Source organism: Lissotriton helveticus, chromosome 8 (assembly GCF_964261635.1).
Source record: "Lissotriton helveticus chromosome 8, aLisHel1.1, whole genome shotgun sequence".
Lineage (NCBI taxonomy): Eukaryota > Metazoa > Chordata > Amphibia > Caudata > Salamandridae > Lissotriton > Lissotriton helveticus.
Genome location: NC_136069.1, coordinates 312966607 through 312989504, shown reverse-complemented (window position 1 = coordinate 312989504; position 22898 = coordinate 312966607). Strand labels below are relative to the sequence as shown.

At 43.1% G+C, this 22898-nt stretch overlaps 1 protein-coding gene across 1 annotated transcript in view; it reads left to right on the top strand.

The window, feature by feature from the left end:
- Window positions 1-22898, top strand: part of ZDHHC20 (zDHHC palmitoyltransferase 20) — a 195384-nt gene that overhangs the window by 66129 nt on the left and 106357 nt on the right. The window contains exon 2 of the mRNA XM_078657089.1: window positions 13455-13481. Within this exon, the coding sequence (XP_078513215.1) occupies window positions 13455-13481 (27 nt within the window). The remainder of the gene's footprint in view (window positions 1-13454; window positions 13482-22898) is intronic.

Here is a 22898-nt window from a genome sequence, read left to right as displayed (position 1 = left end):
CACCCAGGGACTGCACTGCAGATAGTTAGGCCCCAGGAAGGGAATACCGCTCCCTGGCGCTGGTTGGTTGTAATGATTTAGATGTCTCTGTTTCACTTTTTAGGTGGGCTATGCTATGCCGACACGCTTAGGGTGTCGTTGTGGGAGGGGGTGGTAAGGGATGTACTGTGTTCCTGCGAGGACTACTTGTTACAGTATTTTGTCAAAGGGGGAAGGGTTTGGGATGGGGATGTTCTTAAATCTTTTCGTACATATTGGACAATTACAGCTAGACAGTGCCACCGATATATGCATGTAACTGCAAACACAACAATGATGGACAGAATGTGGATCAATGTCACACATTCACCCCAGTCCAAAGATCTGGGCCCAAATCCATCGTTTTTCCACTCCACACCACCCTGGGTTAGACAATGGCGATATGCAAATCAGCGCTGACCCTGTGCCCCATGGGAACAGTCCAGTCCGAACTACAAAAGCCATGTCCTTCCCAGAACGGAAACAAGCATCCGAGGACCGGCCCGGTTTCGAGGTAACACCTCTCTTCAGCCCGGCTAGCTTGATTCCAGTGGTGTGGAGTAACTGGGACTCACGTCTGAGCATCCCCAGTACACTTAGAGCGGTAACTGCAAACACAACAATGATGGACAGAATGTGGATCAATGTCACACATTCACCCCAGTCCAAAGATCTGGGCCCAAATCCATCGTTTTTCCACTCCACACCACCCTGGGTTAGACAATGGCGATATGCAAATCAGCGCTGACCCTGTGCCCCATGGGAACAGTCCAGTCCGAACTACAAAAGCCATGTCCTTCCCAGAACGGAAACAAGCATCCGAGGACCGGCCCGGTTTCGAGGTAACACCTCTCTTCAGCCCGGCTAGCTTGATTCCAGTGGTGTGGAGTAACTGGGACTCACGTCTGAGCATCCCCAGTACACTTAGAGCGGTAACTGCAAACACAACAATGATGGACAGAATGTGGATCAATGTCACACATTCACCCCAGTCCAAAGATCTGGGCCCAAATCCATCGTTTTTCCACTCCACACCACCCTGGGTTAGACAATGGCGATATGCAAATCAGCGCTGACCCTGTGCCCCATGGGAACAGTCCAGTCCGAACTACAAAAGCCATGTCCTTCCCAGAACGGAAACAAGCATCCGAGGACCGGCCCGGTTTCGAGGTAACACCTCTCTTCAGCCCGGCTAGCTTGATTCCAGTGGTGTGGAGTAACTGGGACTCACGTCTGAGCATCCCCAGTACACTTAGAGCGGTAACTGCAAACACAACAATGCATAGCTGCACTTATTTGCGATACTGGCAGCCTCAAATTGTATTGTAATTAAACTTATAAAGCGCACAGCTACCCGCATGGGGTCTCCCGGTGCCAGCTAGAGGTAGCAGTGACATGAGTCTAGCAGTTATCACTGAGGGAAGAGCAAGGTTTTAAGCTCTTTACGAAATTTCGTCAGGGAAGGTTCGAGTTTCAATGCAGCTGGAAGAGAGTTCCACAGTTTGGGGGCAAGACGGGAGAAGGAGCGTCCACCCATTATTGTCAATTTGAAACGTGGAATCAGAAAATTCCCTTGAGAAGAGGATCTGAGAAGGCGGGAAGGAGAGTATAGTTGAACAAGAGACTGGAGGTAAGCTGGGGCTTACCCCTGCTTGATCTTGTGCATGAAGCAAAGGGCCTTAAATTTGATTCAGCTTTCGATGCGTAGCCAGTGTAGATCTTTAAGATAGGGGGAGATGGGGGATCTCCATGGAACTTTACAGAGTAGGCGGGTGGCCGAGTTCTGAACAAGCTGGAGTTTCCTCTGGAACTCCACGGCAACTCCAAGGTAAAGCACATTACCGTAGTCCAGGCGCGAGATGACTAGAGCCTGGACTACGGTGCGTCTTGTCGAAGCCAGGAGCATCCAGAGGATTTTGCGAAGCCACCCTAAGATGGAAAAACAGGTGGCTGCCTACTCTGACTACTTGGTGCCGCATAGATAGCGAATCATCCAGGACAAAGCCAAGGTTCCGTACCTGTGTAACAGGCAGGGGTAGTGGGTCCATTTCTGGCGGCCAATGTTGTGGGCCCCAGAGATGTTTGTTTGCCCAGGATGACCACCTGGGTGTATCATTGCCAAATCTACAGAGATGACACAAAATGATATTCCTCGTCTCAAACTGCTTACATTGAATGTCAGAGGACTTTGGGACCCTCTCAAACGCTGTTAGGTTTTAGTTTATTTAGACAGGCACCACATCCAAATAGCCATGCTTCAGGAAACACGTACAGACCCTAGGCATCCTCCCTTTTTCGGCACAAAAAGGGCATCTACATGTGTTTATTCATCTTATTCCACCTACTCACGTGGCACGATTATTCTAATTAAGAAAAACAAGCCATTCATAATGGGGGGGCACGCATAGTGACGCCAGTGGCCGAAGCTGTATACTCTGGGGTTCGCTGGCTACACAATCTGTAAAGAGTACTCTCTCTCATATGTCAATCACCCCTGCTCTTCCTTCACGTCTGATCACTGCCAGCTAACAAAAGATAACCAGTATTTGCGGATGAGCAAGTATGACCGTGAGAAAATCGAAGTTTGATGGGGAGTTGAGGGAAAAAGAAGGTGGGTGTGTGAGGAAGGATGACTGGGAGTGAACGAGAGGGGCAGTAAGCAATTATGGGACTTAAGACAGTATTGCAAGGAGTACATGAACAGATGTGTAGGACTGTTTCTTGAAGTAATGGGGCAGTGCAACCTCCCACAAAGTACCATGGGCTTGAAGGACATCTGCCTGGTTTATGGGCAGGAGTTGGAGGTTGTTGTGTAATTCTTGTATCTTTTGTGGCTATTGCAGGTTTCACAGACTGTAGGTTGAATGCTTGGAAGTTTTCCTCTGCTCTCAGATTTAGAGCCTATATGTTCCATAGGGTTGATCCCTGTAGCAGTAGAGAACTTATATATTGTTGCAACTGACATATAGGTTCAGAGAAGCCAGCATCAGATACTTTAAGGCTGTTGTGGGTTTACGACATTCACAGGTCAGCTTGAGAACATCAAGAATCGAGAGAATCAGATTTGAGAAATGAGAGGTATTTGAATAGTAGTAAGTTAGGTAGCTTCAATTTGACTGAGACTTTAGATTTCAGTGGCTTTGATTCAGTTCAAATTGCCCTGTCGATAGTATTTATTATCTGAGAAGGTGTGGAGTATGGTCAAGCAGTGACCGGACCCGCACACAGGAGACACAAAAAAGAACAAACCAGTCCAGGGTGTGGTCTGTTCAAGTGAGTGGGGCCATGAATCAGTTGAGTTGAGTGAGCTCTGTTACCATGAAGGGGGGAAAGTATTTCAGGGATTTTCAACACAGCTGTTAAATTGGTGAAGATTATTGTCCTGAATTATCAAATTGAGATGCTTGGCATGAAGTTTTAGTTTTATCACCGTAAAAAATATTGTAGAGGGCACGTTTCAGTTTTCATTGAAAAATGTGTTTTCTGATAATATTTACCTGTTCTTAAATTTAGTAATTTTTGTGGGAACGAAACAGAATTTCATCTTTGGAAATAAACAGTAACATTTAATTCTTTATTGGATATGTATAATCTCTGCAGGGTTCATGCTCCTATTTCTAAACAACGTGTTTATGACAAGTTGTATGCATTAGACATATATATTTTGGTTTTAGCCTATTAATATTTCTCAGTCTAAGTAATTTTTATATACATGCCAAAAAAAGTATTTCTTAAACAATTAATACGAAGTTGTTGTTGTGAGGCATGTACTGGTGGTTAGTAGATTCTGGGAGTTTGAGTGAACGTCTGTCTCCACAATGGTAGCACACCAAGGGATAGACCTTATGAGGAAACTGATAAATAGATATCCTTCCTGGTTTGTTTCCTGCACTGCCAGTTTAAAAAGACGGTTCAGCAATAATACAATTGAGGTGGCGATTGATTTAGATTTTAGGACAGGATTCAGTTTATTTTTCTACGTTGCTTGCAGATGCGCACAAAGGACCTTTTTCTTCAGAGACAGACTCTGAATCACAGTTTTCAGATGTGCTGACTTCCTTGTTATAGGCTGTAGAGGGTCCTAAAGTGGTCAGATGAAAGAGCCTGTGGGGCATGGCCGAAGCCTAGTTCCTCAAACTGAGTCCGCAAACACTACATAAATGCAAACCTTTTTTTTCCTTTTCTATCCCTCCCCAACCCTTCTCAATCCACATAACTGACTGACATATATAGCGCCAAATAAGCGCTATATAAATGCAAACCTCTTTTCCCTCTTCTATCCCGCTGCTAGCTACCCTTCTTCACCCAAGTAACTGAATAACATATCCACCACACAAATTACTTACATATTTTACTATACTAATTTTCAACACTAATCCTTTATGGGTTCTGGAGTAGCGTGCTACTAGCCAATAAAGCACTTCAACGCCCCATCAGGGGTAACGAGTGTTATATAATTGCAAACTTTTTTCCGTTTTTGTATCCCTACGCAACCCTTCCTATTCCAAATACTTGACTAACATATCCACCACTCAAATGACTTTCATATTTCGAATACTGTGGAGGTGGCATATTTAAATTGGGGCCTTCCATATAGTCAAAATCAGCAGCAGAGCAGAATGGTAGTTCTTCAGCAGGGCTCTCCAGGCTTGTTCCTTGGGAAAATAGGCAGCGCTTGACTCCATTTTCTGAAAGCACCGTTCGAAGCAAGGTCCATGCCGGTGAATGTTCAAAAGGTGCTTAGAAAACTGGTGGAAAGATCCAGTTTAAATATCTAAATTCAGGATGTTGGCCCCGATTCCAGTCAATCGGAATAGGGCACCGTTTTACTCCTCAGATAGTATTCTGAGAAGGGCCTTACGCCAGAATGCATTTTGGAGTAGTGTGGCTCACTGGTTAGAGGCGGCAGGCCTGAGAGCAGAAGTCAGCCTGGGACCAGGGTTCAATTCCCGACGCGGCAGGGTCGTGGACCTTGGTCAGCGGACTCGATAATTCTCGCTTCGGTGCTTACTCTAATCAGGGGTTTCACTCGGCAACTCTGGGCATTAGCTTGCCTAATCTCCACAACGGCCCCACCAATTCCGGGGATGCCTGGCTCCACCTTGGGGACTCCCAGCAAGGGACCATCCCACAGGGAAAGCCAGGACGGGTTCCCCAGAGTTATACAGCGCCGGGACGCCCCGTTGCTGGGGCAGCTGTGCGCTTTACAAGTATACTACATTTACATTTACATTTACATTTTACTGGTCACTACCTAAAAGAAGATGAACAGGTACACCTTCCACGATGTTGCTCTAAGAGGAAGCCAAGAGGCCTACTTAAACCACGGAGGACAGCCTTTACTCTGTTTGGGCGATGTGGTACAATACTCTTTCGCCCTAACTCACTACCTGTCTTCCAAATCTAGAGATGTCCGCTAGCCCAGCGGACATTTTACATTTGCAGGAACCTCTGCTTTGGCGGTTCCGGTCAATGTATTAAATGATTGATGGACGGCTCCGTTAACATGACTCCATCCATCAAATGTTAAACCTGTTTTTTTTCTTCTTCATAAACAAAATCCCAAAGCAAGATTTTATTTTTGAAGGGGAAAAAACCTGATGACCCCCACATCATGGGTGTTGCCTCCTATATGCTGGGGTCATTTTGCAGTTATTACTGCCCCTTACTTATAGTTTTTATCTGGCCATTATGGACAGTGAAAACTAGCCATCTGATTTAACTTGGAAAGGCGTTCAAATGGCAAAACGTGTATGTCAGTGGTGGAGACTGAGTAGTCTCCATTGCTGACATACTGAAGTTCCACCCTTTGTTAAATAAGGCGGGCAGAACTTCAGTTTGGCAGAAAGTGTACTCTGTTGTGGTGGAGTACCCTCCCCACCAACCTTTAAATTAGGGCCCAAGAGTATTCTAATCAGACTGCACTAGAAATAAAAGCAGAGGAAGAAGTGGGAAGGGGTTTGTCCTCATATGCAGTATCTATTCTTTGTTTCATCCTCTAAAATGTTTGCGAATGGCTACAGGTCACCTCAGTTGTTGCATTGGTAGTTTTTGCACACATGATCTGTCAACAAAATATTGTTCTGCTGTTCCTCTAATAGTAGAATGCAGAGTCAAGGAGTGGCTGTGTCTAGCTAGACCCACCTAGGGTCTATAGTTGGAAATCCATTTGTTGGATTTTAATGGCCTCACACACCCTTTCAGGTGTCATGCTTCATCATATGGGCTGCTCATCATTGGGTCGGCGGTGCAATACCCAACGGGCTCACCTTAAAAAGGGGCACTTTATTGGAGATCTTTTATCCAACAGCAGTTTGGTGAAGTGTGGGTATGGAGCCAGAAGCGTGTAGATGTGCAAACGTGATTTTAAAAGGTAGGACTGGGAGTACCTGGCATGGAACAATTTTATTCTGGGGGGGTCTCCTATCCTAATTAAAAATAGTGAGTACAGCACTCGTCCGAGAATAATGTCTCGAGGTAGAGTGTCCGTGTCTTATTCATCAGGGGTCAACATGTTTCTCGCGTATTGAGTAGTTACACGCGATTCTTCAGGACCAAAACAAATGAAAAACTATGTACACTTGAAATTCTATTGATAACTCCGTTTATACAACAGACGGCAGGTTTATCCTATTTGGGGTAAAATACCTGTGGTAGCCTGGATCTGCTGAAGTCAGTAATATGTCCAGGCATCAGCAGTACCCGGTGGTCAAAACACAGGGCGTTGCTCCTATGTAAGCTGGAATTCAATGTCCAAGCGTCGGTCATCTAGACCTACCCAATGCACCGGGTCCGGGATCTCAATGATTGCGAAACACTATGCTCAAAATGTTCTCAGCATCTCAGATTGTAATCATGAATGGGTTCCTCGTCTGTTCCAAGCCTTTGGATGTAATATCTTTGGGAGGCCAGCAAGCATGTATTCTGGATGCAGCTACTTCACCCCAAGAACTGTATATGTGCTACAACCAGCCTCAACTTGGGCCAATGGCACTAAAGGGAAACTACAGGATCAGTACACCAGTGGATCTTTGTACACACAAGCATGTCCCTGAAAAACCCCAGATTGGCAGGTTTAGGCCGATGAGGAAGAGATAATCCACAAACACTTCTCAAAAATGTTACAGGTCTTTAGGAAAAAGCAAAAGTGGAAGGTATGGCACAGCTGCTCAAATAGTTTGGGACACCAGTCATTTCAAAATCTTTATGGAATTAATGATATGAAACGATAGTTCAAGAATAGTAATTAGACCAAAAATAACTGGGTACGTCTGGCCTTTTTTAACCCCTTCCATGCTGATGACGAGCTCAGCTCGTCATCAGCGTTACCCACCGTGTGCTGATGACGAGCTGAGCTCGTCATGTAACGCGGTAATTACAAAAATGCCGCACACAGCGGGAAAAACGGCCGCACGCATGCGGTTAAGCTTGTATGACCTCAGTCAGTTTCTCCAAGGAGAGAACTTTGAATTTTTGTAATTTTTCAGTGGGATTGGCTAGCATAATCAGATAGCTAAAAAAAGTTTGCTTTTGCAATAGCTCAGTATCTATCAAGAAGGTGGTTTGGCGCTTTCTACAGTTCAGTCATAGATCAGCCAGCCATTTGGTCTCAGCTCTGCATGACAACAGAGGTACTTTCTGCGATGAGCTCTTATCGGCGTGATCTTGTGTCCTTATGTAGAGCACTTGCTAGAGTTGGCCTCTAGACATCTACATCTATTGTGCAACATTATTGTAGGTGAAGGGAGGAGTTGTCAAGAAATGCTGAGCTACTCAATTCCATTTTTCTGTGGACCACCCACAGAGTAAATGGAGCACAAGTCGCTATTTCCTCAGGAAGATATTTGTGAGGTCCAACCAGAGGTTATTCAACAAGGAATTCGGAGTTACTCTGTTCTTGGGAACTTAATTCAGAGGTCCAGGCAGAGGAGGTGTGCGAGGAATTTAGAGACATTTTTTTCTTGTTTATTCTTTGTGAGTCAAGCAGGTAGACTTTGAGCTTTTAAACATAATGCCGTTTGCTAAGAATAGATTAGCAGGAAGAATAAAAGAATGCTCATTTTTCGTGCTTCATTTAGTCTCTGCCAGAAGAAATTAAATATTTTAACAAAGGCTTACAAATAAATGATTTTATTAGCCTAACTAAGGTATTAATATGTTGAATATGTTGATTCTGATGAATATTATTTATAGTGTCGTTTGCTAACACAGAGCTTGAACTTGTTTCTAAAATAAATATATCATATTATATCTTTTGTGTTATACCAGAGTAGGGTCTGAGGTGGTTGGGAAGTACTAAACTAAAACGTCTACTCTAGCCCATGAAATGATGCATTTGGCTACATATTGGTTTTAGCAGTGATGTTGGGCACAAAAGACAATGCTTCGAGCCTTCTTAACACTGTAGTACAAATGTCTGCCCTTCCATGATGGAGTTTTACATATGAGATATTCTGAAATATGTTCTCCGGTCGTTGCAGCACACTGAGTACATAGGGCCCCCAGCCACTTTAACACTCTGCAATTAATAAAGTATTGGGAAACTATATTTTGTACCTTTTCCAAATACATCACTACATTTCTAACCACAAGGTTGAGCAAGAAATAAGATGAGTCAACAATGTGGACACTACTAATGATTTACAATACTTGCAGCCCGCTTTATCATTGCCTAACAGTGGAAATGTGGGAGGATGGCCGATACTTGGTAATGGCTCAAATAAATTAGTAACCGTTTTTTTTTCTTTCTGAAAATCTATCCAACCCATTTTACCGCAGAGTGATAGTTTGTCTCTTTGTTCTATTTGTTCTATTTGTTCTGGCATACTTTGTTCAACGTCACCTTCTTCTCAGTTTAATTTAAGATTTTGTTTCTCTTTTTGTCTTATCTGAAGATGAATGTCTATATATCATTTTCACATTAAAACTGCTTTTGCTTTTTGTGTACCCTCTTCATTGAAAAACATAAGTTAATTCTGTTTACCTCCTATTATTTTTGATTTGTTATTGATTTTAAAAATGCAGATATTTTTCCAGTCCCTGCGCATCATTTACCAGCATGTATTCACATTATGTGAGGAAGAAAGCCACCACTTAGACATTAACTTTGTTCACTCATATTTTTTATGGCTCAAATATTTTTTAATGGTTTTAGTATACATTCACTCCGCCTGCATCCATTGGCCATCAGAGTAGATGTTATTTAAAGTAACATCTAAATCCCAAAACGTGTTTTCTATTACTAATGGCATTTTGACATTGTTCGTTGTAAACACTCCTAAATATTTGGGATAGGTAGCTTTAAAAAAAAAAGTTTTTAAAGTCCAATAAGACATAGGATAGGATAGGATATTCAAAATCCTCTTTTGTATTGAAACCCTATGGACAACCTTTCCACTCCCATAGCCACGAATACTAATCGCCTCCCGTTTTTCCACCTTATTCCACAGCAATAGGTGTCCACATGTAGGAGAACTAAATGTTACTCCATGCTCCTGACATTTATTAAGCAGTTTCTCAAATGGCCGTTTTTAGTTCTTCAAATATGATCCAACATGGACCAGGACGCTCTGATAGTGTGCGCCTAGGATGATGTTCTTACCTGTTCCATGCGTGATTAGTCTCCAAACATGTAGCATTTACCTTCACCAGTCCTCCTGACGTTTTACAATTGTAGGTGTGTATGGTAACAATAAAGTGCAGGTGATTGAGGAGACCTGCCTAACTTATGCAGAGCTGACGCTTTTGTGTTTTTGTTTTTTATTATTATGCCACATTGTTAGCAGCTGCCTGCAATGACGCACCTTAACTTGGGGAAAAACAGTAAACAAGAAGTGATGGATGGAATGCTCGAATTATTGTCAGCCACTGGTAAATACTCGGGCCGTATCCCGATCCATAGTTATTTTGCTCACCATTCCACCTGAGTTTGGACCCAGCTATATACAATTCAGAACCAAGCTACACCTGGCTGAAGAGCCCTAGCTACGGCAAAACCGGTCCTAGGTTGCTTCTTTCCGGTTTCGGGAGGACTTGGCAGTTGAGCTGGACTATTCCCATAAGGAGCAGGGTCGAGACTGATTTGCATTTGGCTGGGTCCAAACTGAGGTGGCATGGTGGGTAAAAAGCGATGGATTGGGATGCCCCTAAGCAATTGCCAGTGACTGAGATTAATGCAAGTGTTCCATCCATCACCTTGTTGTTTTTGCATTTGACATTCTGAGTGCACCTGGTAATCCCAGACGTGCGTTCCAGCTCACTGTGCCTCTGTAACCAACCTATTCCTGGCTGAAGAGCCCAAACTAGAGAGAAACCTGTCCTAGGTTGTTGTTTTCGGGCTAAACTGTTCCTATAAGGAGCAGGGTCAAAACTGATTTATATATGGCTGTGGCCAAACTGAGGTGGCATGCTGGGCACAAAAAAGGTGGAGTGGGATGCGGACAGAGCGATTACCAGTGGCTGAGATTAATTCAAGCGTTCTGTCACCTTATTGTTTTTAAACCTTCACTCATGACCACGGAACAGCAGCACTGTGGAGGCTGCCCTATCTGCCCAAGTATTGCTATCAGCCTGTAGCCCACAACAGGGCCTAAGCACTCTTTCTCAAACATTAGGGTCTTTGACTCTAAAGTCCACTTCAGGGACCCCAGAGCAGCACTTTTGCAGAGGTGCTCTGGGTTTGGTTATAGATTCTTTTGCTAGGGTTTGAAGCAGTTTTGTTGGAATGTGTCAACTCCATAACCTGGGCTGCCATATCCCCATTATCATTTTTTAGTCTCCTATATTTGTCAAACTACTTGCCCCTCTGTATTTTGCCTGCCCACTAATAAAGGTGACACAAACAGATTCAGAGCAGGGAAGGTTAAGGTAAGGGAATACAAACATTGGCAAAGCCAATAGAGCTCGCCTGGGTGAGAGCATTTGGCTTTGCCACGGTCCTTTAGCCATGTTGTGGCTACTGTTCAGCATAGCTAAAAGTTAGTGCTGTGGAGTGGTGTATTGTGGAATAGGATGCTATGGCGTAGAGCGGTATGAAGTGGCATAGTGATGTGTTGTGGCATACAGTGGAGTAGAATGGAGTGGCTTACAGTAGAGTAGAATGTAGTGGAGTATCGAGTGGCGTAGAGTAGTTGTGGGTGCAATTAACAAAAGCATCAGTATCGACCACAGATGGGGTCAAAGCAATATAAATAAGATGCATACCTGTGTTAGTAGTAGGAAAGCACATTCCACCTCCAGAAGTAGTAACAAAATGCTTACAAAATAAAATATTGCGCTGAAAATGACAAGGAAGAACATGTACTTAATCCATGCAGCAGGGAGGAGCTAACACATAAAAGGAAGAGAAGCCTACGGGAACTAAGCAATCAAAAGATTGCAACTGAGTGACAACCAAAACAACTAATGGTATGCTGTTGGTGGGTTGTAAGCCCACTGAACTCTAAACAATACGTCTTGAGGTACAGCGCATGCAGGAGCGACCCAGCGGAATCCTTCATTTATGTTGCACCTCTTTAAAATGCACCAGTCTTCCTCCAGTAATGAACCACTTAGTGGACACTCTTTTGGTTAACTTGTCACAGGTTGAGTGTCCCCTTGTTATGTCCCTGTATGCCAAGAGTTATGTAGCATTCCCTTTAAATATGTCAACTCCAGTGGCTTTTCCCAGACTCTGTAATGCTTAACAGGTTTATATTGTTCTCCAGAGATTCTTAAGGGACATGTTCCTTTATGGGAAGGCTCATCTTTGCTGCTGGCCACCTGCTTTTTCTGATTAGATTACTCTTCCCTTTATAAAATTTCTGTTCATGATATGTTCTTTTTCTGAGCTCTATTACTGTCTGTGGGGTAATGTAAAAGGCAAAAGCAATTTGTATGTTGGATTTATGTCACTCTGTTACTTAGCTGCTCCTCATTAGTTTTTGTTGCATTGTGTACAGAGAGACCAATATTCTCCGTCATGTTTGCAGCTTGTATGATTTGCATTTTCCTAGTTATACATTTGAGGAACCACAGAAAGGTTGTGCTACCCCTAGCTTGATGTTTTGGATACTTTCACTCCTAAACAGTGATTACCCCCGGGGGCTTGAATGTGCCCCTTTTGACAAACTGGAAATGACTGGCCACATCTCTTACAGATACCCATCATTTAGTATTACCTCTTTCTTTAATTGCTGTGCATGTATGTGGTGTTCAGGTTTGTTTTGGAAGGGGAATACTCTTTATTTGCTACCTTAATTAAGAGCAGCTCAGGGGTTAGACTCTTAAGAGCCTGCTAAACTGCTTCTTCTCTGTAAAGCCTGTCTAGGCACTGCCTCCATTGGTTGTGTCCGACCGCCACCCCAACTAGCTCCTTGAGCCTGTCTGAGCCGGCGGTCTTCCTTCACCTTGGCCTCCCCTGACATAATACTCTGACCGCCAGTATTGTAACCCAGTATAAGAATTGGCTTGGTAGTTTGGTTTGCCCTGTTCCCATCATGCACTGGGACAGGAACAGACTAATTTGCATATAGCCAAGTTCTGAGCTGGGATGGTGCAGTGAGCTAAAAAACGGTGATGGATCAAGCCCTGATCTTTGGACTGGGTAAGAGTGGTCTGCTTAATTCAGGCACTCTGTTCATCACCACCCCCTTTTCTGAATCATTTTGTCCACCATATGCGTGGAAGGGTATACTCAGATGTGAGTCCCTTGCTCATTGCACCATCCCAGTATAAGAATTGGCTTGGTAGTTTGGTTTGCCCTGTTCCCATCATGCACTGGGACAGGAACAGACTAATTTGCATATAGCCAAGTTCTGAGCTGGGATGGTGCAGTGAGCTAAAAAACGGTGATGGATCAAGCCCTGATCTTTGGACTGGGTAAGAGTGGTCTGCTTAATTCAGGCACTCTGTTCATCACCACCCCCTTTTCTGAATCAGTATTGTAACCCAGCATTTGGACCAATGCCCTGGATGTTGAGCGGTCCGCCCAACATCAAAATGAGGGTCTCAATATTGCACTGTTTGATAAAGTACCTCGCCCCATCTCTTCTGAAGAGAAGCCTTGTTTATATCCTTTGCCAACTGAGTGAATAGTTGGTAACTTTAAAAAAAAAAAAATACTTTTTCATGTATTTGGCTGTGGCTTTGTGTCTATTGGATTTTAATTTTATTATTGACCGGTGCACTCACCACATGCTGACTAAACCTCTTTCAATGAGGTTGTTGACTAAAGGCAACAAAATTGTCAAAGACTGGCTAAAATTGGGAAAGTCAATACTGAGATGTATTTTATTTCTTTAAATAACCTCTAAAAAGTGTGTCAAAATGTTAATGAGTTAGCTGTACCATTAAACTGGTTTGTAAAACTGCGGTATTTGTAGGAATACAATGTACATTGCGTTTTGAAACTATGAGCCTAATCTCCATTGTCTGTTTTTTTTTGTTTTTTTTTACAGTTACGATAAAATCTACAGGTGAAAAAGGTAAGAGACGTTTTTATGACCTATTTGACCACAAACCATAGCAATCTCCAATAGTTGATTTTTTTTTTTTAGGCTTAATAGACTTGTAATACAAATGTAAGCTTAGATACAGTAAATAGTATGATACAGAAACACGGACCTAATTATATTTCTCACATGTTGAATTGGTAAGAAATTCACCTTGAAAGAATAATAAAATAGCGTCCTTCTTTACCCAGAGTGGCTCGATAGCTTAACAAATGGGATGTGTCTTGTACATTTCTGTATGTACCCTTGACAGTAGGGATAGACATAGATGGATAGATTGATAGATCAGACGTCTGATATTGTAGCCTCTGGTGAAGCATACATACAAGTGAAATATGTTTTAGGTTTAGCAGTATGCGATGATTGAATTAAAAGCATGGTTTTATTTGCATTTACCATATTTTCAAAATGCTTTTCAGTAAAATTACTCTTTATATATTTTGCTCACCACTAACTCAAACTTTGCTTAACTAATCTACTGTACTTTCAAGTAGGGTAAGAAAAGCATTGTGTTGCACTCTTTTTTCCAACACAAGCAAGAAGTCTCTTCGATTTTTGCAACTATTCTTTCAATATTGGATTGCGAAGACTTACTGTATGTTTGGGTTCCAGTCTGTGTGGTAGCTAGCCTGGCAAACAAGAAACATCTGCAAGCTGAAGATCCAGGATGTGATCCACTTACATGGGCTACCATTGACACCAGAGTCCAATTCAAGGCCCGGCCGCTGCTTGTAAGACTGTTATGTGTAAGGGGCCATTACAATCTTACATTTAGAAAGAACTAGCCCAGCCATTTGGCAGGTTGCTGACCACATTTAGGGGCTGTATCTATGATCGATATCCTCTGGTTCAAGAAAATCTATGCAGAGAGTTGCTGTTTTGGGAATACATGAAGCAAAGCATTGTAAATCCCTCACAGCTGAACTTGGACGCAAGACTAATCTTGACATTTTTTCACAAGGCAGACTTTTTTTTCAGGCAGAATAAGGTCTCTTGTTTCATGTGCTACCTGTTCTTGTGTCTGGCTTGTAAGCATGCTATGGGACAAACATGTACATGGGTGATACACAAAGGCCACAAAAGGGCTAGTAACATAGATTGGTAGCAACTTTAAATATTTGTTTTCTGCCAACTTATTTGTACGTATTAATTTTTGTGTTTGTATAAAGTAGACATTATTCTGAGGGATGCTAGAACATTGTTCATGATCTGGTGGATTAACCTGAGATTAGGTGAAAAGATTGCTGCCTCATTTGGTTTCTAGGTTGCAATTATTTGTGCTCTGAAGATGCCCGTGTCTGCCTTATTCTATATGATTTGTTCCTTAGGTAGTTTGAGGTGCTGGGTTTCAATGTTTTATAAACTATATACTACAACCTGAATGTACATAGTGCTTTCCGAAATATCAATTTTAGCTTGCAGGATAGAAGGGTGATATTGTCAAACTTGTCAGTGTGGCTGTTTGAAAAGCAGGAAGGCATCTCAGTAAAGATAATCCTTATTCTGCTTTATGCCAACTAAAGATTGGCCAGCTTGTTTTAACTCCTCTGACTTAAAACCATTTTTGATAGACCTAAGAAGTTTTGTTTTGTAGCTAGTCCCTTTTTCATGCCATTTATGGAATTTTTTAACTTGAGCTTGTGTAGCATAAGGTTGAGTGATTTCACGTGTATTATTTTAGAGCACAGGCCAGCGTCCTAAACATTTGTCTGGGAGTTTTTATTCAGGTCAATGGTTGGGTTATGAACAATGATATGGTTCTCATTTTTCCTTTAGTTTTGTTTTAATTGCCAATGAGATCTACTTTGTAATTTGGAGATCGTTCTTAAAGTAGTCAATTTATAAATATTTTTTTTTTTTTATACGTTTGTGCGTATCATCTGATTGTTTGTGGAATGACACACCAAGGGCATTTCGGGATTCCTCCAGTGGTTCTAAGTCTAGGTTAAATAAAGTGGGTTCAACATTGCGCTGTGAGTCACATTAAAAGGGCTTTGATTGGCAAAAATGTGTTATTTATCCTTACAATCTGACTGTGATTACCTATACAGGAGTTGTGCCACTTTAGCACTATCCAACCAATGCTGACATGAATTGGGAGAGTGCTAAGAAGTATGGCACCATATCAGATGCCACAGAGGGCCAGGCAAGAGCAGGAGATATGCCTCACCCATGTCTAATATCGGATTGGCATTTCAGTGATGTTTAGCATCGACATTTCAGTACTGTGACCTGCCTTAAAGCCAGATTGGAAGTGGTGTAGGCATTTTGGACCACCAATCATTAGGCTGAGTGTGCCTCTGGAATGATGAGTAGGTTTTGGTGACAGATCTGGGTGGATCTTTAGTAGTAATGGGAAGAGTATCACTGTGGATGTATATTTTTTTGTCATGTCAATGTAAGCTGAAATCACCCATTAGTAAGTGATCTTTATAGGTTAATACATTGTCTTTATATTTTATTTATTGCTATTTTAAGTGTTTATACAGCACACATAGACAAATGGGGTATACAGGTACTTGCATATAACCAATCAAACTAGTGGAAAGGATACATCAGATTGGTGAAGGGAAGAATGCATTTGAAACAGTTAAAGAACCTAAAATATGGAGATCTGTCTGTAAAAAGGTTTCATGCAGCGTATATGCGCTGAATGTTGAAAAGATGATCAAGTCTCATCGTTTATATTGATGTAACCTCCCTTTGGAATATGCTAATGTCAGGTCAAAAATTGTTTGAGTTGTTTTATATTGATATGTTTTCTGAGAGTAGTGGTACATGTGACTTTTTTTGTTTAATAAGGTTTCTGGAGAGAGATCAATGTGGTAATGCCTGCTCCAGAGAATGATTGTCTTCTTTGCAGTGAAGACTTAAATTAGGGACCCTCTAGCAGTGGAGTCTCTTTTGCTTAGCTACTCCTGAGATGATTACATAATCTTCTGCATATATGTCAGTTTTTGTGTATGGCCATGTGGGTAAAGAGCTTGACCCATATCCCAACTTATTATTGGAAACAGTTGGAGGTTGTTAGAAATGGGATTTTTGGTCGGCTAGGGCATGTGCCAAAGTCGGGCAGAAACCACCACTCTAGTCCGGATAAGGGAGTTACACTCTTAAAATAACTCCTGCTCACTCCCTTGGTAGCTTGGCACGAGCAGTCAGGCTTATCGTAAAGGCAGTGTGTAAAGCATTTGCACATAACCAACAGTAATACAGTGTAAGCACTACAAAAGGACACAGCACCAGTTTAGAAAAATATACAATATTTTTATATACTTAATACAAGACCAAAAACGATAAAAATCCACAATACAGTACTTAAAAATCTTCAGTTATCAAAATATGCTTGGAAAATAGTTAATGATGTTGATAGCTCTGTCTGTGGCTATCACAGCGTCGTGAGCAAACAAATCTAAACAGTTCTGGCTGACTGTGGCATCGCGGGCCATCTACGGTGTTGGGATGACCTGCAAACAGTACCTTTTAGAAATGTAGGGTGTCGGCAACCTCCCATTGAGCTGGTCTGTTCCGGAGGTCGGTGCAGGAGTCGTCGGGGCCCTCTAATTCACACGCGTTGCAGGTCGAACTCCTCTTTGTTGAAGTCAGGAGCACTGGCGTCTGCAGGCGTCGGGTACTGCAGTGCAAGGTGCAGCGTTGCGGTGTGCGGTGCCCTCAGGTCGCGGTGCAAGCAGCGACTCAGTGGCGGCTTCAGATGGCGTCGTCGGTGAGGCCAGGTCGCGGTGCTCGTCGTGGTGCTGTCAGGTCGCGGTGCAAGCAGCGTCGTTGTTGTTGCCGAAGTGCTGTCGTCAGCTGACGAACTGAAGTCAATGGCACCGGCGTCAGTAGACCAAGGCTGCGGTGGTGCATCGTGTAACTTTACGAGTGGTGCCCTTGAACCACGGTGCAAGCAGCAGCGTTGATTCCGTAGTGGAGCGGCGGTGGCGAGGATACCAACGCATCGTCATGAAGCGAGGCGGTGCGGAGTGCGGTGCCCATAGGTTGCGGTGCGAGCAGCGGCTCGGTGGTGGCGTCGGCAGGCATCGTCAGCGAGACCATGGTCACGTTGCGGCAGTCTCCCCTGTGGTGCCATGAGGACACGGGGTCGGCAGCGACAGGTTGCTTTTTCTTCTGTTGCAGCACAAAACACACAGTTCCCAGTGATGAGGGCAGAAGAGCTTAAATTCTTTGCTGTTCCTGAGACTTCTTGATCAGGGGGCATGCTCTACCTCAAGCCCTTGGAGAAACTCACAAAAGTAGATTGCAGAAAGTTCAGTCCAGTCCTTTCACTACCCAAGACAGAAGCAGCCACTGCAGGCCAACACAGCAAAGCACACAGCAAAGTGGTAGTTTCTCCTCACAGCTTCTCCAGCTCTTCTTCTTGACAGTCTTCTTAGTCCAAACAAGTTCTAAAGTTCAGGGGTCTGGGCCCCACTATTTATATCCCAAAATCCTTTGATCTCTTACGCAGATTCTGTGCCCAGCCAGAACCAGTTCTGCCTTCACTGGTGTGACTTCCTGGCAGGAGGTGGAGACGACATTTTCAGAGGTTGACCAGGCCCTTTGAGGTGCAAGGAAATCTCCTCCCCCTTCCCCAATTGCAGCACAGGTCTATTCAGCCCTTTCCTGACCCACCTAGACGATCTGGAGCCACTCCTGCTCCCCAGCCTTCTGTCATCCAAAACCCAGACAGGCAATCCACATTCCAGCAGAGGCACACGGGACTACTGAGCAAGAAAATCCATACTTTCTAAAAGTGGTAAATCACCTTGACTAAAAGATGCATTTTTAGATACTGAGTTCAGGCATACTAAATTTGATTTTATTACCTAATTCCCCGGGCCAGTTATGTTTATAAGATGTTATAAACAAACTTCCTATTCTGTTCAATGGGGAACAGGTAGCCATGCAATAGCGAAAAACGAAATGAGCCGGAATTCACTACCAGGACACGCCACACACACCAGGGCATGTCCTACCTTTCACATACACTGTACCAGGCCCACAGGGATACCTTAGGCTACCTTAGGGGTGGCGAACATGTAAGAAAAGGGAAGGTTAGGGACTGGCAAGTGTGTGCACTGGCCAAGTCGACATGGCAGTTAGAAACTGCGCGCAGACTCTGCAATTGCAGGTCTGAGTTACCTTTTCCTGGCTACTCACATTGGTGGCACAATCGGTGCAGCAGACCCAATAGTAGCATTCGATTTACAGGCCCTGACAGACTCAGTGCACTTTACTAGGGACTAACACATAAATCAAATGGGCCAATCATGGAAACACCAATCCATAACACAATTTACAGCGAGCATATGCACTTTAGGGCTGATTAGCAGTGGTAAAGTGCCCAGAGTCCTAAAAACAACACTAACATGTCAGGAAAAAATAGGAGGAAGAAGCAAAAAGTTTGGGGCTAACCCTGCAAAAAGATTCAGAAAAGGGGGTGGTGATGAACAGAGTGCCTGAATTAAGCAGACCACTCTTACCCAGTCCAAAGATCAGGGCTTGATCCATCACCGTTTTTTAGCTCACTGCACCATCCCAGCTCAGAACTTGGCTATATGCAAATTAGTCTGTTCCTGTCCCAGTGCATGATGGGAACAGGGCAAACCAAACTACCAAGCCAATTCTTATACTGGGAAGGAAACAAGCTTCCGGGGACCGGTTTCTGCCATTCTTCACCACCCCCTTTTCTGAATCGTTTTTGGCCACTATAGGTGTGGCAGGGTATACTCAGACATGAGTCCCTTGCTCACTGCTCCATCAGGATTCAAGCAAGCCGGGCCGACGAGGCTGAAATGCCAGAAACCGGTCCCCGGTAGCTTGTCTCCTTTCTGGTGAAGAATTGGCTTGGTAGTTTGGTCTGCCCTGTTCCCATGATGCACTGGGCCAGGGACAGACTAATTTGCATATAGCCAGGTTCTGAGCTGGGATGGGGCAGTGAGCTAAATAACGGTGATGGATCAAGCCCTGATCTTTGGACTGGGTAAGAGTGGTCTGCTTAATTCAGACACTCTGTTCATCACCACCCCCTTTTCTGAACCCTGCAAAAAGGGCCATTTCCAACAGAGGTCATTAAGAATTGAAGTGTTTCCAGTAGATACAGGAGTCGTTGTGCTGAGTGGGAAAGACCGGTTTTAGTTAAGAACATAATGTTTAGGTTGTATTGAAAGATTAAGTCTGCAATTGGCTGTTGTCGATCTCCAGTTTATTTAAAGAGTTCTATGTCAAGTCTTCTCCTAAAATACAGCTTTTGGAAGGTATCCTCATGTATGCTTCAAATATGTGTACTTTACTTCATGTCCTTGGTGTTTGTAGGTTTTATGTGTGAGCCTCTGATTTGCACCCTATAATATGTTTGGAAGCATAGGCAGTAGCAAAAAGCACCTTTTCCAGGAGATCTTTACTGATTTGCTTTGCCATCCGATAAAATTAAAGAAGGAAGCCTTGTGGGTCAGTGTACTCCTAGGCAGTAGACCATATTCATATTGCTAGTTTGTGTCTGGCTTGGTAATTAGGACCTTATTGAGTTGTGCTGCTAGAGCTTCTTTTTTTAATTTTATTTTTTTATTTGAAACAAAAAGAATTATTAGCCAGAAAGGTATAAAGGAGGGGTAATTTACATAAGTAATACTTTCATGAGTAGATAAATTACATAATTCATACATTATATAAATACATATGTACCTACAAATATATTGACAAGACTTCCTTAGTTCATCAGACAGCTAAAAGTGTCCCTTATCTAGTATAGAGGGGTGGGGGAGCTCATGTGGGTATTTGACCAGCCGGCTATTTCCGTACAAAATCCCCCCCCCCCAGTTTCACTATCCCTTTGCTTTGCTTATGGCGTTTCTTACCCCCCACCAGCTAAATCGCGTATTGAGTGTGAGCTGCCATATCACAGATCTTGGACATAATCACGTAAGGTTGAAGCTGGATCCCACAGCAAACCATGTACCCTGTCGCTTATTCCTTAGTTATCATGGCTTAGATCTACCCCCTTTTACCCTGTCCTATTATTAAGCCATATCATCGGGGGTGCCCAGATCTTTCGTCCCAAGTCCCTGGCCCGTGGGCCTTTGCATTTATACAGTTCTGTTTCTTGCCCATAGATGCTCAGCAGGCGGTGAAGCCAAGCCTGTTACGTAGGGGAATCAGCATCTTTCAATGCAGTAGCGATCAGTAGACGGGCCACAGCAATTGTAATAAATATAAAATCCCTTTGTGTCCTTGTTTTGTTGATTGTTCGTTGCCAGAAGTCCTCTATGCCGGTTCTCAAAGGCAGCAATTTACTGCATGAATAAAACATTTGTATATTATCTGCAGGCCCTGTTTGGAATCTAGGACAGTTATCATCTCTGGCCCCCCAATCATATAGCTTTGCAGATGTGCAATATAAATTAAAAACTGTTTTATAATATTGGGCCTTCAAGTTGGTTGACAGAAAGATCGTCCTTCCCATTGCGATTGACATATCTAGGTCAACATCACCATCCCCCACCTTTTCTGCCCATTTTGCTTCAGGTTTTTCAAAGTCATCAGGGAAATTTTCATTAAAGATCTTGTAAATGCCACTAGTCCTACTATCCCCTCGGCCGATTATTTCCAGAATTGGAGTTTTGATCAAATTCAGGGACCCAGTAGGCAGACGTAAGGCATTCCTTATTCTGTATATACTTAAATTGTGTTCTATTATCTATCCCATAGCCTTGTACTAAGTATACAAATGAGGCTATCTCTGCGTTGTTATACAGACCTGCTATACTTTCAATTCCAGCTTGTTCGCAATTTCTGCCTATTGCATCATACAGTGCAGTCGGAAAGAGCAATGAATGCCCCAAAGGTGTATACCTACTGTATCTTGAGATTTTCAACAATCTGCCAACCTTCGTTCAGATCTTCCAGGCTGCCTTTATGCACTTGAAACGTGTTTTCTTATAACAAGGTTCCTGTCGGTTGTCTGTCCCCATGTGCCTCTTTTCCAATAGCTAGTTTATAGATCTGAATCGCTAAGAGTCAAGCTAGCATCTGTAAGCAAGATACCCATCTGTTGTAATGCAGTACCCCAGTAATAAAACAGCAAGTTTGGGACAGCCCAGCCCCTTCTTTACCGTGGGAGTGTCATGAAAACTGATCAAAGACTTTTTCAGCATCTAGGAAGATCACAGCCATCACACCCCCCCTATGTTTCGGCTATAGCCAATAGTGAGATACCTTGCCTGATATGGTCTTTGGTACCCCCTACACGGTACGAAGCCATGCTGCCACAGTGAGACCAGTGTAGCTATAATCCTCTATAGCCAATTTGCTAAAACTTTTGAATATATTTTTGCATCGGAAATTATCAAAGACATAGAACGATATGAGGCGGGCAATTCTAGCGGCTTCCCCTTTTTAACAAATATACCTATTCCCTGCCATGAGGAAGGTGGAATCCCATTATACTGTATATCTAAAAATAGATCATTTATTATCAGAGCTATTTCATATTGGAGTAATATAGCTCATGGGGAATTTTATCTGGGTCGGCCACCTTCCCCGAAGGTAAGGAGCCAAGAGCATCCATAATTTCTTCTAATGCAAACTCTTCCTTCATCTCCTGATACACTACTTCATCGATGCTTTTTAGTTTCTACCTTCTCACATTCTCTGTCGTTATATTTTTGTAAAAATTGCTCACAAACTTTCTAGATTTTAATACCTTTCTCAGCCTTTATTATAGCTAATTTCAATCTATGCTCCATTAGTTCATCCTCCCTCCGCCCCTCTTACTGATCAAGTGCGAGTGTTCTATCTCAAAGTGTGTCAGCCTTTCTATCAATGAATTATCCTCATCCTTCTGCTGATAGCTGATGACCTCCCTTCTCAGTCCTGCTGTAAAAGAATCCCAAACTACCCTATGTGAGGCACTGTAACGGTTCATATAAAAAAATTCTGTTACCCATTGCTTAATATATGCAAGAAACTCTTCATTGGTTAGCAACTTTATATCAACAGACCAGTTGCTCTGCCTCACATCTACTGCTTGCCCTGTTATTCCCAGGAGTAGCCGATTATGATCCGAGAAAATTTTGGGGAGTTTCTTAATCTCAATCTCATTAAGCATGTTAGATGAAGCCAGGAAATAATCCAAATCAGCGTATTTTGTGTGGAGTGGGAGAAGTAAGTATAACCTGGATCAGGAGAGTTCTTAGCTACCTATACATCAGCCAAGCCATGACCGTCCTTAAAGGCAGTCAATGCTCTGTATACTTGGGGTATAACTTTGGGATCCGGCATTCGCAACTTCTAGATGTATATTCAAGTCCCCGCAAATTATCAGGGGGTCTGGCCAAGAGGCTAGCTCCAGCTCTAAATCTTCCCAAATTTTATGATCATCCTGGTTTGATC